At 34.1% G+C, this 17,984-nt stretch overlaps 1 protein-coding gene across 1 annotated transcript; it reads left to right on the top strand.

Annotated features, from left to right (window-relative positions):
- Positions 1-1,259: 1,259 nt before the first annotated feature.
- Positions 1,260-14,255, top strand: LOC139962214 (uncharacterized). Its single transcript, XM_071962212.1, has 8 exons — positions 1,260-1,413; positions 8,222-8,252; positions 8,788-8,957; positions 9,603-9,867; positions 10,071-10,279; positions 10,567-10,878; positions 11,290-11,557; positions 13,516-14,255. The coding sequence occupies exons 1-8, from the start codon at positions 1,327-1,329 to the stop codon at positions 13,746-13,748; spliced, it is 1,575 nt and encodes a 524-aa protein (XP_071818313.1). The 5' UTR covers positions 1,260-1,326; the 3' UTR covers positions 13,749-14,255.
- Positions 14,256-17,984: the final 3,729 nt, after the last annotated feature.

The raw sequence follows: 17,984 nt of genomic DNA on the forward strand, positions 1-17,984 counted from the left end.
CCCCTATTTTTTAACGTGATCTCAACTTAACCGTTCCAGAACAATGAGTTTTCAGATGTCAGGTTGTCATTCTCGGCGGCCAGCATGTAGGCGGAGCTAAGAGAAAACTGCCTGTGATTGGTTACTTGGAGCAATCTGTTTATTAATACCGTAGTAAATTTGTTAAGGGAAGTGATTAATTCCACTAATTGTGAAAAAATTCCCCTAATAGTATTATCCCTAGCTAAAGATTGAGATTTTTGATGATGAAATAAGGAGCCCTGAACTAATTTGCCGGCATTTTTATATCATGATGATTCAAACATTAAATTGAGAACATAAAATAGAAGAAATCAGCGAAAAGTACAGTGGAATCGTTCATGTTTTTTCTTGAAGTTATCGAAGTACCCTTTTGACGGCATTACCCGTCAAACATTTTATCAACCTTATAGAGGAAAGATCCGTATTCCACTTCCACACTCTACCGGAAGACCCACGATCCCATATTATGACACTTTATAGTGAGTATAAAGTCACAAACAGGATCACTGTCAGATATTTATTAAAAATGTCGTTACTTGAAATCAATTTAATCTCTTACAATAAGTAGAATATAGTATAGAGCTTATTAAAATCAGCACAAAAACTGCTGCAAGGCATATGACTCCAACATAATCGCCCTAAATAAAACCAGTAAAAACACAACTTATTCATGTTTCTCATAAATAAAGTATTTGATTAATACACGTACATAGGTATATGTTCTAATGCATAATAAATATTGTCGAGATAGGAAAAACTTTGCAGTAGTTTAGGTTTATACATTAATAACCAACAGTTCTACAGGTTAACATCATGTTGCACTTTTCAATAGGCTCAATGTGAAACTTGCTCTTGTTTAACCAGGAGGCACTTGAAAATTGATGCCACCTGTTGGGCAAGATTTCTTGATGTATATTTAAAGCATCTGACACCTACGAAACAATATGCTATTGTTACAACGTGGTGAGGAAACACAAAAAATTATGGCACCGTATAGAAGCCATCAAAATTGTATAACATTTTAAAGATTTAAAATAACTGGCTGCCGCTATGAAAGACAAAAATTCGATTAATGAGAAAGCAGACAGAAGCTTATATAGACCGAACGAAACCAGACAGTTACCATGCATGACAACTTTTTGAGTGCTCAACGATTTAAAATAAATTAAGTCCCAGGTTGGCCTCGGTAGATTTGTGACGTTTCACTGCGTGGGTTGCTTTCTTACAAGTTATTTCCACCAACAGTGGTACTGTCTGTCATTTCCATCTATTGCATCGAGACCATCAAAGTGTATAAAAGTCACAATGGAGGATTTTCATCTCTACAGTATCATTTTAAAAATCACCATTTTTGCATCGATAGCTCTAAATGCAGCGAACTCTCAAGAATTGGTAAGTCCGAAATTTTTCTCCATTTTTCCTTCTTGTGTCAGCTGAAAATTCAATTTTGAACTTTCGTGAAGTTATGGTACAATTTGTCAATCTTTTTTACCCGCCATCTTATTTCTATATTCTGTTTGTTTCAATCGATAATTTTTTTTGAAACATCAAATGCAGATAAAGTTCTCTTCTAATTGACAGACTTGCTGATAGATTTCTGCCGCTCATTTAGAAGATTCTTAAGAATTATTTTGTGTTTTATCTTTTCTTTTTCATAAAAAAGCTCCTCATACTTGCATATTTTTTTAAATAATAATTCTTGTGTATCACCCCTTGCCTTCTTTTCTATTTTGCAAGTACATTTCCAAATTCACGCTGCATATTCACAGTTGTCCTATAGGCTACTATCCTGTTTATCTGTCGCTTACTTGAAACTTTCTAAATTGTTACCAATTTTAATCGGTTCACCTACACCTTTCTTGTATAAACTCACGTTACTTGATGTAGTTGCAAACACAACATTTGTTTTGCTTTAGGTTCGAGTAATATTCTGTGACTTTATTTTGCTATCGTCAATCAAAACTCGTTTCCAGACACTATAGTTAATTTTAGGTTATATTATATTAATGCCAGTTCCTATATTTCTATAAAACCTCTCGCCAACATCAACCGTATCTCCATTTCCTTATACTTTTACGGTATTTCAATTATGAAATGTGTTACGTCTATACGTCTTGATAGAAAATAAAGTCAAACGTTTTGCTGTTTACCAAAGCTGTAGAGTATTTAGTTCTCAAAATATGGTTGCAATTAATCAAACTTTCATGTATTAATTATTTTTCAAACGAAAAATAAATCACAAAACAGCAAATTTATTTTTATTTCAATCCTGCTGCATAACTTGAAATCAAAACTGAACAATCGTCTAGCGAATGAACACATCTTTTTTTTTTTGGGGGGGGGGGGGGCTAGGGGTACATACTAGTACATATATATTTCTTTATGGTTTGCTCTTTCTAATCTCAATCTATTTAGGAAACTAGTTGCATTCAGTTTATCGGTTTACGTTAACAATAACAATTACCTCCTATCACGGAGGATCACATCCTTCAAATTTTTAAAATACTTGATTAATCCACGAACAAAATATTCAATGATATTGTTACTTTTTATTCTATATACCTTGTATCGGAATATAGATATTTGTGAAGATAACGATTTCTTCTTTGTGACTTTTAAATATCTTTAGAAAATCACTGTTTTTAGAAAAACCCAAAAGTCAAAAACATTTGGTAAGAGTGTAAATTCAAAATTATGGTAACATTTTCTCAAAATGAGATTAATTAAGTAGAATTATATTAGCTATCACTGCATCTCCCTTTCCTGGTTTACTACATATTTAACACAGTCAGTTCTACTTCGAGAATTCATAAAAAAGATTCCTTCTATAAAACGTATAAAAAGTATTTCAAACATGTAAATGAATATGTTAATAAAATGCTTGATATTAATGTAACAATTTTTGTTCAAGAAGAAACGACTCCTTTAAGTTATCATGTATAAGTAATTATAGTTTCCTCTTCAATGTAATGTTTTTACTGATTAAACTAATTATCATTTCTTACTACTATTTCAGGCATATTGAAATTTGCACACAAAATACAGACGTAGTTTTAAAACTTTATAAACTTATGCTACAAAAAATGTATATATTTAGGGGTGTCTTCATCCATACTTAAGAAGTACAAAAAAGGAAGAGGATAAAAAGAGAGAGGGAGATGTGAAATAGTTTCGAATTCATTGTTAAAAAATCAACAATCGATTTATTCAAACTTAACTTTAATTTCTATATTACATGAATGAAACGTGACTGACATTACAGATAGGAAAAAAACTTTGAGACTAGATTCATATCTATATCGTACTTTGAGACTAGATTAATATCTATATTTTACTTTGAGACTAGATTCATATCTAAATCGTTCATTTTGATGGATATTCGGTGAGTGTTCTTCTACTCACAATATTAACTGTAAAATGTTTTAGAACTTACATATTTGTGTGGGGAAAAATATTTTAGTAATATTGAGCCTTTTGCAGTACCAAGTTTTACTAACTTGCTGAACTATTTTATACATTTATTGATCTTGATATCGCTTTCCTTGTGAGTTGAGTCTTATCAGACAAAGTTAAGTGTTTTTTCACCTGTTGAAGTTTGGAACCCTCGTCTAGCATTTAGCATGCAAACAGTTTCTAGGCGTTAGAAGATTAACGAACAGTAATGATAAATCTTAATTAAAAAAAAAAGGTTTAAAAAAAACCAACTTAGTTCTAAAAACTGTAAAAACTGTTTGTCTCATTTATAATCTACATTTCCCCACATTCTTTCGTATTTTCGTTAAAGTCGTTCTTTGGTTGTATGCATTTTCATTCAGAGTCCCCATTTTGTTATTTTCTGGGGTACTGTAATCAATTTCTTGTGTCTGTAGTTCATGAAGAATGACAAGTAGATACAGATTGCTTTACATATTCAGTCCTTTTTACTAATATATTTTGTGGGTGCAGGGGGATAACTTAGAGCATATTGACATATTTGAACACCGTGTTAACTTTCTCCCTAGCTGTGAAGTTTTATTAACATCATGATGACGAAAAACGCATGAAAATATTAACATATCAGCAAACGTACGTTATAACGGCATATGTTATTTTTAATAACTCAAAAATGATAAAAAGATAAATAAAAATAAAAAACATTGCCGTTTTTATTCGAAAGAGTTGAAAGTGTGTGTCATTCACATTTCTTATTTGATCGAAACACAGCCATACTTTCGATTACCGTATTTCGAAGATGCTTTCCGACATGTTCTTGCAAAATAATATAAATTAAAACAACCTGAATTTCCTGCATCTATTGAAATGAACACAGGACTTCACATATTTTAATTCCTATATTGTATTTTGGCGGTTGAATGCTTCTATTTTGTTAAAAGCGTTATTATTGACAAAGAAAATGTCTGTCCTCCTTTAATGAGCGGATTGTCACTCAGACCAGCAAGTGATTACATCTTTTTCACTACACAATGTTTGAACGATGCATATCTACCCATCACCCCCAATTTTCCCTTCAACCCAATCTATCATACCTTCAAAAGAGTATTTCAACGCCGTATGTCATTTTCGATCCATATCGTTCATTACAGGAGTTTATTATGACTCTATACGAAATATCCGAGTAAACTTACTAGAGCAAATCTTTAATGTAAATGTTAATATTTTATCTTCCATTTAATAATTTCAAAGATATCGAAGATTGATACTGAAAATTTTAATTTTTGTAGTTAATTATTTTATATCACTCACTCCATTCACCTAATACTTATGAAGAATGTCTTCGCCTCAATGTTACGTCTTTTCTAAGTTTATACTTATTATACTAACAGCAGGCAGTTTCCAACTATACTAGTGTGTATAGACGTTTGGTTTCAATCCTAAACAGTGACAGAATAGCTTTTTAAGTAGCCGACGTTACCTCCTCCTTCTCAGTATTATCATTCAAACATGATATTTCATTCAGAGGCATATCTTTAAAAATATCTTTTCCTTCGATATTAACTGTTCCCGCCTACCTAAATATAGATACATTATTATGCGGTATGCTGAGGTTGGTCACTAGATATACTGGCAAATTCTATCCCGATCCTTTAATTTAGTTTTTACGATAACATTACAACTTGTATAAAATGTTTGTAAGTGAGAGAAAAGATGTTAAAAAACTGTAAAAACAAATTTTAAATTAAAACAATCCAAAAACAAACTAAGAACCAATTAAAATGAAAAAAGTCTCTCGTCAATTGTTTTACAGCGGTTGGTATACAGAGAAACAGTTTGATGTTCCCACAGGTAATTGTGCCAATAATTGTGGAATAATTCTGGATAAGCTGACGACATGAGAATGACACGTTAACTTATCACGATAAAATGAGCTGTATATTTTTTATATGAAAAGGGTCATCTTATCAAAATTTAGCTATAAAACCTTATATCTTAATATATTCTTAATATATATAGCTATGAATATTATCATTCGAATATCAACGAAATAATTCGCATCGTACTGGTTGAAATATACTGGTTCAATATTTATCTCATGCTACCCTGCCCGCTTTTATATTTCCAGGAGTTTATTTGCCTCAAGTTTCCGTCTTTTTGAAAGTTCGAATTTATTTCTTATTCCTACAGAATGCATTCACCGTTACTCGTGTATACATTGAAACAACTTTATCAAAAGTGCACTTAAAATCTACATAAATGATCATTTTGGATTAAAGAATCGTTATAATACTGACAGACTGAAGAAAAGAAATGTCAGCATTTTTTTTCTGTTGTCAGTAGTAGCTTAAAAAATGCAAACATTAAATAACATATGTTATGATATTTTTCTTCAATGTAGATTTGTGTCCTTCTATCCTGATAGATACAATATATATATATATATATATATATATATATATATATATATATATATATATATATTGATTATGTATTGGTATCAAGCTGAGATATCCAGCTATGTCCTGAGTATATACTTTCATTTAGCTGGTCCGGTATACCATTACAGAAATCTTAACAGTTTATTGTTTTAAGTGGTCGTTATAGTGTAAAATTTGGCCTTACGCCAAAACGATTGTTGGCCAGATGGAATCAAATCCGCTAGATATTCTTAAATTGGCAACATGAGAATTACACCATAACTTACTGTGATAAAAGTGAGGTTATAGTAACAAATTACCTTACAAAACGCTATAAATTGATTTTCTTCTCTTTTGCTGTATATGGTTCAGACTGCCAAGTTCTCACAGTAATTGCAAACGATTATTGTAAGTCTTTGCAGCTTAAGCACTGAACATCTTAAGGCTGATGTGTTTTATTTCTTTTATATTATTTGTTAACAAAACACAGTAAAAAATCTCTTTCCCTCTAACACATATTATTGTGATTTATTTCAGTAATATTTTGATAAAATGTTTACTCTATATGCGACAGAGATATTACTCAAATAAATAACAGTAAGTTAGTTTTTATTGCTTTATATATACAAAGTTTCATATCTATCCAGAGAAAAATTTAAATGTCATATTCATATCAAGCGTTTCGATGCCGGAAGATAATACTAGGATCCAAACGTCATGTAATATAGGCTGACTTTTATATATTTAACTACACAGGCTTTAGAAGTAAATAAGCAGTTTGTTAACAGCACTTTTTCAAGCAAATATGATACTTGATAGTAACGAAACGTGAGTAAAAATTGAAGCTTTCAAGTAATAAAACCTCAAATTAGAGCCAGAGCTTGAATATATAGAGCTAAGAGTAGATATATCAGCGTCTAGTGCATGTTATGTCGTCACCAGACTTTAAAGAGGTTTTTAAAACTTAAAAATGACTTACTGTTTGTAATTAAAACATAGTAAATAGGTATCGTACCACCATTACAGTAATGTACATGCTCGTAAGGTTAACCTTAGAACAAAATGACTTAAAACGACCTACTGCAGTGCTTGTTTTGTCATATTTTCAGTCACCATTATCGCTTTTCTGTTTTTATGTGAAAGAACATAAATCAATGTATAGACCTACTAATGGTTTGAAAATATGGAGAATTGAAGGTGATATCATGAATTTTTAGAAATTGTTTTGTTAAATGTGGATATTACTCCGAGTGAGCAAACTAAAATGATTGCGGTTCAGTATGCTGATATTACTCCTCTTCTAGCTCAAAATCTAAATGGTCATGATTTGGAAATTTGCAGGTGCCATGACAAGCCAAGCCCTCAGCTATCATTTGGTGGGTAGGACATAACGGGTGAAAACTTTTATCTATGCTTTAGTAAAATCACGAATTTAGTAGGTAAGTCAATGGAGCGATTAATTGTGGCACGACACCTATAGGAAATGCGAATGACATTTTACTACAGTGATAGTTTTAGAACTATTACATTTTCCTCTTCCAAACCAAACAGTAAACTTACTTATCAATTCTTTCTGTGAGTGTTTCAAATCTAAACGTTCTCCTCAAAATCTCTATAACTATTCCGATGAAGCTCATACACCCACCACGCCCCCCCCCCCCACCATGCGATTACATACTGGTACGCTAATTTTCATTGATCTTTTTTTTCAACACTGTACAAGAAACAAGTTGAAATACTTCAGTTTTGTTTTATAATTGCATATTATAGTATTATTATATCGATATAATCGCAAATGAAATCTTGTTTTCCTACTTTGTAGATCAGACATATATTGTGAATAACACAACAATTTACACCTACCTCCAAAATGCTTCCTCCATATCATATTTTGTTTACCGTACATTCCTTGCATATCCATACCGTATATATTGTCCTTTGGCAATGATGTATTCGTGTACAAATACTATCCAATTAAAAGAAAAATCCTTACACTTCTAGAGATAACCCGTAAGTCCTGCGATGCTACATTAAATAATATTAAAAAGCAAAATCCATAGATTTCTTTATCTTCGAATCAAGACAAAGGAACAAAGAATTCAAACCAGTTTTGGCTGCGCATCAAGTAAATTGGCGAAAATAACTGCCAGTTGATACAAATCTGTTAAAAAAGCCAGAACGGTTTGAGGCAAAGTTTGTTTGTCGCTAATCGTAAACTCGATAACATTTTATGGCTTGTGGAAACAAGGAAAGGCAGTAACATTGTTATGTAAACTTTTCTATCCACTCTACACATTCTAATAAAAGCAGCTTTTAGGGAATAATATCTTTGTTTTTTCTCTCTTCAGGGAACTCCAAAAAGTGGAGGAAACAATCAAGGTGAGTGAAGCCATTTGTAAAAATGTTTGTTCTTTCTTAATATTCGCAATCAAAACTTCCAAACTATGTTAGTAATGTGCTTCGAATCATGATTTTTTTTAAATTTCTCCCCACAACGCTGAAAATGGAGACTGAATCTTTACTTATTTCTATGCCAACTTGAATTCATTCAATCCACTCATCTCCTCTGCCCACATAATTTTCACACACCTAAGCATACGATAAAGGCACGGGTTGATTTGCTCGGGTTTCCTTCAAATTCAATAATACCGCAGGTCAGTAAGTACGTTTGTTTCGTGTTTCAAGAAAATAACCTTTATGTACTTTCGAAATATCAGACGAAACCAAGCTTTCAGTAGTTTAAAAAAAAAAAAGAAAGATGAATAATTTTAAGTAATTTTGGCCGAATGTTGTTGACATGATAAATAAATAAGATCACCGCAATTTTTTTTGGTGACCTATAAAGCGTAATGTAACTACAATATATATTATTACATAGTAATAAATTAATTACTATATTATGTCATGTTTGTAGAAGCATCGTACTTTTTCTATCAACGTTCCGAATATCCCCGAGACTGCGCAGAAGTCAAGGCCCAGTGCTCAAACAATAACTCGAGTGGTGTGTTCGTAATAAAACCAGAGGGATTTGATGAACCATTTGAAGTATTCTGTGAGAATGACATAGACGGCGGTGGTTGGACAGTAAGATACATTCTAAAAGTTGTTTTCCATTATTAATCAATCTGTTTTATATATATATATATATATATATATATATATATATATATATATATATATATATATATATATATATATATATATATATTATAAACCAGAAACGGGATCTATCGTACGCAATACCAGTAGGACACATTTCCCACACTGCGCCCCACCCCGTACTCCCTCATCTCCTAACATTGGGATATAAATCCTTTCTTTGCTTTCAGTCCCGTATGCAACCGTGTAAGTATTAGACGAATAAAGTATCTCAGACTAAATGGTCTGCTATAAAGTTTCACATTTATCAATAGTTTATCACGCTTTATCCATACTAACATGGCGCTTTTGCTAACTTACTTCCCTTACAAATAGAATATGAATTATTTAATTGAATGGGTGACCTTTGAATGTCATCAGTATGGCCCCCAAATATACTAGAAAATCAGATTATTATCACCCATGCAATAATTTCCAAAAATATTAACTGCTACTGCATAAATCTTTATACACACTGAGTGACTTAACTGTCTATATAACTAGTTCTCAATGGCTGGAATTTTGAATTATCAGCTCCTCCAGGAATGTACTTTGAAAACATCTAGCAATACATTTTATATCATATTTCAGGTGATTCAACGACGTGTGGATGGCTCAATTAACTTTGATCGGAGCTGGTCAGATTACAAGGAAGGCTTTGGTTTTTTGAGAAGTGAGTTTTGGATCGGAAACCAAAAGCTGAGTTTCCTTACAAATCAAAAGAAATACCAACTTCGAATTGATTTCGAGAATTCTGCAGGGTCTTCGTTTTTCGCCACCTACGAAGCTTTTCGAATCAGTGATGAGTTTAGCAAGTTTCGTATAGTCAGTGTTGGTAAAAGCACCGGAACAATCGGTAAGTTTGAAATCTTAAACCAAAGGATATAGGGAGAAACACTTTGAACCTTCGAGTGAAACTGTCAGCACTTGTTAACCTCTCTCTTTGAAAAAGACGCTGCAATGAGTCCATTCACAGTCAGAAACGTTATTTTCATTTTTTAATTTATGTTCAACACGAACTAACACATGCAGCCTTGTTCTATTTCGTTCTCATTCTAGATTCCTTTATTGAAACTTGTCCAAGTAATATGGTTTTCAAGAATTGTTCCTGCCAAACGTCATGTGCGAACCCGGATGTCTGCGAGGATACCTGCAGCGCAGAGGATGACGAGTCTTGTATCTGTCCGGGAGGATATTTTATCAAAGGTGATACATGTGTACTCCCTCAAGCATGCGGTTGCTACTTAACAGGAAGAGGTGTTATTCCGGTAAGTCATTGTTTAATCGCTTTATATAAGAGATGGGAATGGGGGGTGGGGGGTGGGTGAGGGAAGGTGGGGAGGGGATTGGGCATTGAAATCACAGCAGTCAGCATGTAAACTAAAATCTTGTTGAAGTACATATATATACACGCTTCATCACATAGTTTAGCGCAACATGTATATTTGGTTGAAATGCCAACGGTAGTTATAAATATTGAATCACAAAGTTGACAGTTTTAAAATCCATGACTGTTTTGCATGATGTTCATAGTTTTACTACATTTTTCAATCAGGACGGTAGTAGCTACGTCAACGATGATTGTACAGAACGTTGTTCATGCGAGGCAGGTACCTTGAGATGCGATTCCAGCTTCAGATGCGATGCCAATGCCGTTTGTGAGGAGCGAAGCGATACATTTGGATGCCGCTGCCGAGAGGGATTCGAAGGAGACGGAGAAAGTTGTACCCGCAATGAATTTACCGATTGTCATGATGTATATACATCTGGTTTAAGAAATGATGGCGTGTACAACATCAAACCAGCTGGTTGGCCTGGATCGGAATTTGAAGTTTACTGTGAGATGTCCAACAGAGGCGGTTGGACAGTAAGACATAATATTGGCTTTTAAAAGTAGAGTTTGAGGAGGGTGGGGCGGGAAGGGAAGAAGGTTATCCCAGCATGCATTTGCAAGTGTTTTCCTTCTTAACCCGAAGGAGTAAGAAAAAATATAGGTGTCTTATTAGGTGATATAGATATCGAAATGGGCGCACTTTTTCAAATGAAGATTCTTGGCGGCTCTTTATATGCATGGCAACATGTGAAACATAGCATCAATGGACTGATTTCATACGTCTTCGTCTGATGAGTGTATGCATCCTGGCTACTTACGGTCAGTCGTAACAGTTTGCCTTCAAAGAAATCCACAAGTCAAGTTGTTGCGTAACCGGATCATCTGATATGACACATGGCCGATGGACAAAGGTTTATTTTTCATTGTACTATTTCCCTCTATCAGGTATTTCAGAGACGTCAAGATGGTTCTGTTGATTTTTACCGCACCTGGGACAGCTACAAGACTGGGTTTCCCGATACAGCGACTGGGGAATTATGGCTAGGAAATGAAAAACTCTATCACATGACGAATCAAAAAAGCTATAAAATGCGCATTGATTTGGTAAACCGGGATGGCGTGTCGTATAATCTCAACTATGACGCATTTCGCATCAGCAACGAAGCGAACAATTACAGATTAGAAACCCTTGGAAGCTTTACCGGTAATACAGGTGAGTGGATGGTTACAACTGCACTTTAAGTACTGCTGCTGATATCAGTTCCCACAGATGTTGGAAATAACTATGAGTGATGATACATGATATCTATCGATGACTTCTTTTCTTAATGGTTTGCGTCTTTTAAGTTACTTAGAAGAATTCATTTCATATTCATTATGGATGTTAAAAATTGATAAATTCAACTAATGTCTCAATGATGACCTGTGTCAAATATTAAACCATAGAAACTTTCCTGCTTAAATGTATTCAAACCTCTAGTTCAGGGGTGGGCAACCTTTTTGAATAAATGGGCCAGATATAAGGAGTGAAAAAAATTGACTGGGCAGCACCTAACCGACGACCTGCTGTTGATTTCATATCTTTCATTCCGAGGACTTTCAAGCAATATGTTTGTGTACTTAATCTGTATCCACAAAAATTAATGTTAATACACTACAGTTGGTAATTAATGGGGATAGAAGGCCTACCTGACAGTATCATAAATTCTAAGAAGCTGACTCAATTGTTTGTGATGATGTAAACTAGATTGATTTTTTTCTTTTTCATGAGACATCTCACAGGCCGCAGCAAAATCACTGGCGGGCCGCATGTGGCCCGCAAGCCGTAGGTTGCCCACCCCTGCAGTCTAGTTGCTTGAAGACTTTGTTATTATTATTATAATTATTATTATTCTTTCAAGTTTAGCGATTCTGACCAGTTGCGTTACTGTATATATTATGAATAGATATATAGTTAGTTAAAGGATCAGCAACCCAACCGCCATCAATAGCCTTTACGTAGAGCTGGATATGAATAACTCTAAACCACTTACAAATAATAGTAATAATGTACCTTCCGAAAGATTAGTACCACGTATTCCGTCATACACGAGAATTGACATCAAATATTCATACCTAAAGTTATTCAATCGTTTCAAAATATTTCAGACTAATTATTAGGGTTATTATGTACGCAGCTCACACGAAGAGCGTTCGTTCAATCTCTCACCATTTTCCCCCGTCCCCCTGTTTTGTACATTAACCTTCATGTAGCATATATAGGCCATGTACGATACTCATTATAACGCCATAGTTGTCATTGTTGAAATGTCATAAAAGAGTTACTCGTAGACTCGACAGAATGTAAACATTTCTTAATTTTTTCCAGTAACACTACTTTCAGGAACAGATAAATGTACATGAATAAAGGACGAAACTGAAAACATTGTTTAATTTTTACGCCAGAGTCCTTCTGAAAAGAAAAAAAATGATTTTTGATATGTGTGATATGAAATGGATACAAAATTATATGAAATTATAAAACTCAAAAAATACCCCAACTTATTTTTTGAAGAAAGCGGTTCCATTTTCGCATAATAATTTGGAATCGGTCTCACATTGATAATATTCCTTCAAGTTAACTGTAGCTAACCCCTTGTAGTGACCTAATGATATCGGTGAAATGTAGGCTGGATATGACTTCGATTTACTTTAAAGTTTATACCAGTTTAGTTCGTTACTATATTAACCAAAGTCAGACAACTTCATTTAAATCATATAACACATTCAGTTTTAATATTTTGGATACAAGCAATTGATTTCGGAGCATTTTTAAAAGTCCAAAGTTTAGATGGGATAAATCCCTTTGATATACACGAACGAAATGATGGAATAAATAAAAACATTATTTATGCGTTGGATAGGATATTTTTAACCATGAATATTCAACAGCATATATTACAAAATCTGACAAACATAGATTTAAGCACAGTATTTATACAAGAATAATGCGTTGCATTCGCTGCGTGATTGCAAGACCGTGCACTGATTTAACGTGTGACATAACCACTTTTAAAGATATATATTAGAGATGAAGCAAAATGTCAAACAAAATTTGCGGAAAAACAATGCCGATGTAACATGTAGTCTACCATAACAAAACTGACGTGACTTTGGTTTCTCCATCTCTAGGGAACGACTACATGGCTTATCACCGAGGGAGAGACTTCTCAACACACGACAGCAGTGGTTATAACTGTGCATCTTATTATCATGGCGCCTGGTGGTACAATTATTGCTTTGATGCAAACCTCAACGGGGACTACAGCAGCAGCAGTTATACTGGTGTCGCTCTGTACAATCGGGGCGCTAATACTTACTCATACAGTCTCAGATTTACGGAGATGAAAATACGACCTGTCTAACCCTCAAATAGTCTATAGCAAAAAAAGTGTATAGGTCTATCCGGTATACCATAAAGCTCTGCATTGAAAATATCTAAAACATAACACTAAACAGACGAGTCGATATTGACGTTTAAAGAAAATTGTATTTATCCATTATAACCTGACAAAGATGAGCCAAACTTTGACGGCCGGCTGTTTGCAACTTCGTCTCCCCTACAACTTTATCTAAAGATTTAGATGAACACGGCGGAAAGTAACTACACACAAGCAATGGCTATTGATCTTCACAGAAATTTGGTTTTGGAACTCGACGAGCGAAAAGAACGATTTTGTTATAATATTAATTTTCGTTATTTTCCCTATAACAGAAGAACATAGTTAAAACCAAGCTAATTGTGCAAATTAATATTCAAATTTGTTTCCATCTGAATGCAGTTTTGCATTTTAATTCCAAAGGGCCCGTGGTTTAATCATTGGTAATGTGTAGAAGAATAAATAACGAAAAAAATCATATATTACAATGATTGAATATTGGTGCTTTTGTTTTTCTTTTTGTTGTGACTACTAAGTCTATTTCTTGCTAGTGATATTAAACATCTTTGACTGAAACTATACTTTCACTTTGAAGAGTGAATGATTGTCTACTGACGGATTTTCGCAGAGCTACGCACAGGCTTGAACCGCTTAACACAAAGACGAGAACAGAAAGAAAGCTCTTTCCGATATACTGATGGTCTATAGATGAAGAGCAGGCTCTATAAAAGCAAAGAATGTACTAGGTTTACAGATCTGTCGGCCACTATCTCTGTGGTCCTATGGATCCCCGAAATCCCATTGCCAAGTCCAATATAAAACATACTTTAAGAAAATAGCAGGTAGATACACAACTATTTGACTTCCATTCAGACTATAATTATGTTCATCTGATTTTCCAAACATCTGCTTCTTTGAAGCTGAAATTACGTATGGGAACTAAGAAACCGAAAAGCTTCACCCGATTAGGGGCCATATAGTGGGTTCCTGGGCCCACACGACGATTTGGCATACGTGCCCTGCGCTCAGACTGGTGCGTGTTGCGTCAACTTTCACTACTCGCAGTTTGTACCCACGCCGATGATGATACTCTCATATTTGTGTGCCCATCCACTACCCCCCCCCCCTCCCCACCACTTCACAAACACATTTCCAAATTTGACGACGCAAATTGTGCCTTTAACGCAATTGTGCTTAAATGACATCCAATGTGTTTCGATTTTATTCCCTGGTGTATGAATTGCATGTTACTGGTGTCAAATAATCCATCCTCATGGAGCAGACAGAAGAACATTAGCCGTAACGACGTCCCAGACGTTACATTCTCTGCAACCGGCATACCATATCGCTTTAACGATAACGTCACATATCAAACACGGATACTTGAGGTTATGATTTTCCTTTATTGATTACTCTGATTTCGTTGTTGTTGGCAGAGATAGCTATCTGTTCTATTTTTTTTTTGTGATATATAAATTATAACTTTTGATACAGGCCTGAAAGGAACAACTTCAACAACAACAACAACAAAACCATTACATTATATTACAGAACTATTACCATAAAAAATAACATTGAAATATGTTTGCAGAAGTATCCTTCAGAAATGGTTATCTGTTACGTTATTACATGTTTCTGAAGACCATGGTACGTCGTAATTTTCAGCTATGAACCATTTTATGTTTGATACTAAACCTCATTTCGTGATTACGTTAACTGCAAATCCCTTCAACTGACCTCAGTATATTAGAATATTGTGGAATGAGTTTAAAAAAAAGTTGTATTGCACATATGCAACCTGAATATAGACTCGTAATATGCCAGTGAATATATAGTAAGGTACGTCAAAGCTCTGTAACGACATAGACAGTTGTGTAACCTGTCGAGTCCTAGCAAAATGCTCTGCTATCAAACAGTAGTTTATTAAAGGGCTTTAATAGACTTGCCTGCAAATAGAGTCCGTCCTATTATATATTATTTTCCCGACTCTGTTTGTAAAATCAGATCCGTTTCGTATCACCAAAAGAAGAATTCCACAGACTGGGGTTGTTTATTTTGATTACGATTGTAGTCTGACGTCATGTAACCTTCGTAGCAGGTGTGGAAGGTATCATATTCTCACACCCAGCGATCAATGACATATTTTAGGAATTGCGATAAATTATACTTTATTCATGAACTTTATTTCTCGACTGTTGATTGGTTCTGATACATGAATATACAGTTATACACACTCCCAATATTTAAAATAGGCGTAGATAAATCTCACTACGGTAGTATTAGAAATCCATTAATAATTGACTCGAACAAGACTAGTATAAATATTATGGGAATATTCTTTACTTAAACTTCTCTACTATTAGTATATATTACTTTCGAAGTTGTTTAATTAGTTTCTATGAACTAAAAAATGGTTATTAGCCCCGTCATTTATATATTATGAAGGAAAATATGAGTTACGTTTACCATTGTGTTCGAGAACTTCGATTGCGCAACTGTTGTTATTGTGGTAAATTATGAAACTAGGCAAGCTTAGGCTAGGTCTCCGTTACACAACAGTATCACTAACTTGACTAAGAACAGGGTCACATATACACCTGTACTAGTTGTATGGATATATATGGAATCTCTCTTGACCTCTACACAATGAATGACAATTGACATAAAAAATACATAGGTTATAACCTAAGCTACAGTATACTACGCACACAATAATTGTACGTCCATAATACCACCAGCGTTGGCTATCGGTCATCTCTTTAATAGAAAAATTCACTGAATTTTGAAAAGTATATTCAATGCATGTATTACCCTTCGATTAGTAAGCGATAATTCTATCGAAGTGGAAGAAAATAAAGACAGTGGCGCAAGACACAGTGGAATATCTTTTGAAATTGTGGCGATTATGATAACAGCCTGAGTGTATTTGTGAGAATTTGTTGTCCCCCCCCCCAAAAAAACAACAACAAAACATCATTGCTTTAGGCGAAAACACACGAAATGAGCAGAACTTAACACACGATTGTAGTCCGGGAACCTTATATACATCAAACATTATAAATGAAACCCAAGTCAGTTATTGACTGTATAAGCGGAAGTGAGTTGCGTGTATTTGTCTATCAGCAGAAATCGTGTATATGTAGGTGTGGCTATAGGCCAATCATATTAAAGACGCAGGAGTTAAATCTTCACGCAACCACGCGTAACTCTAAACAAGATTGGTAACAGAAAACATATTCAATCTGTTTATTTATCCTGTCATGTAGTATATAGTTATACGAATACATATTCAAAACATACGCGATTGTTCTCTACCAACCATTTTCTCACCATGACACGTCTTCAAATACTAGTATCGTGTAATGTTTTACAAAAATTTGGTTTACTCTGTAAATCTCTTATAAATCCCACATAGTAATACCCTGGATATATCTGCCAGACTTTATGAAATACCTGGGAGATATTTCCTCACCTAGTTCAAAACATATTATTACTATTTTTTAACGTGACCTTAATGTAACCGTTCCAGAACAATGGATTTATTTCAGATGTCAGGTTGTCTTTCTCGACGGCCAGCATGTTGGCGGAGCTAAGAGAAAACTGCTTGTGATTGGTTATTTGGAGCAATTTGCTAATTAATGGTAATATTATAAAGGTCTACGGAAACCTATGAACAACACCGTCCTCATCACTCTTAGGCATTATAAATCATAAACATAGCTGCAACTTTCATCAAAATATATCAAAGATGTATTTTCTTAATTCTAGTTTTATTTATGAACAAACATGATCTATTTATGCGCATTGATGGTGTAAAGGGAGTAACCGCCTCATTACTGTTATGTTATCCATTGTTTCTACAACCTTCGTTTCAAGGACACAGAACACAGGTTTGGGCCAAAGGCGATTTTTGAATTTTTTTATTGTCTTCTTTGAAAAGAGGAACATTCAAATGATATTTGTGGGCTTATGCGGGTCTAAAATAAAAAATTTAGTTTGCACGTATTTAATGAGTTTTTCAGATTTATCAAAACTTTAAATATGTATATGATGAAAACGAAAAGAATTTGTCGAAAAAGTACTGAATATGGGGCAAATTGGATAGGTGACCGTAGTATTTTAAATGAAGTGATTAATTCCACTAATTATGAACAATACCCAATAATAATAGTGTCCCTAGGAAAGCTTTAAGGTGAAATCAGAAGCCCTGAATAAAACGTG

The sequence above is a fragment of the Apostichopus japonicus genome, chromosome 20 (assembly GCF_037975245.1).
Source record: "Apostichopus japonicus isolate 1M-3 chromosome 20, ASM3797524v1, whole genome shotgun sequence".
NCBI classification, from domain to species: domain Eukaryota; kingdom Metazoa; phylum Echinodermata; class Holothuroidea; order Aspidochirotida; family Stichopodidae; genus Apostichopus; species Apostichopus japonicus.

Bases quoted from the DNA above. Each gene is read 5' to 3' on its own strand.
- LOC139962214 (XM_071962212.1), top strand. From the start codon at position 1,327: ATGGAGGATTTTCATCTCTACAGTATCATTTTAAAAATCACCATTTTT. The intron at 8,253-8,787 runs GTGAGTGAAGCC...TCATGTTTGTAG, and splicing joins AAGTGGAGGAAACAATCAAG to AAGCATCGTACTTTTTCTAT. The intron at 11,558-13,515 runs GTGAGTGGATGG...CTCCATCTCTAG, and splicing joins AAGCTTTACCGGTAATACAG to GGAACGACTACATGGCTTAT.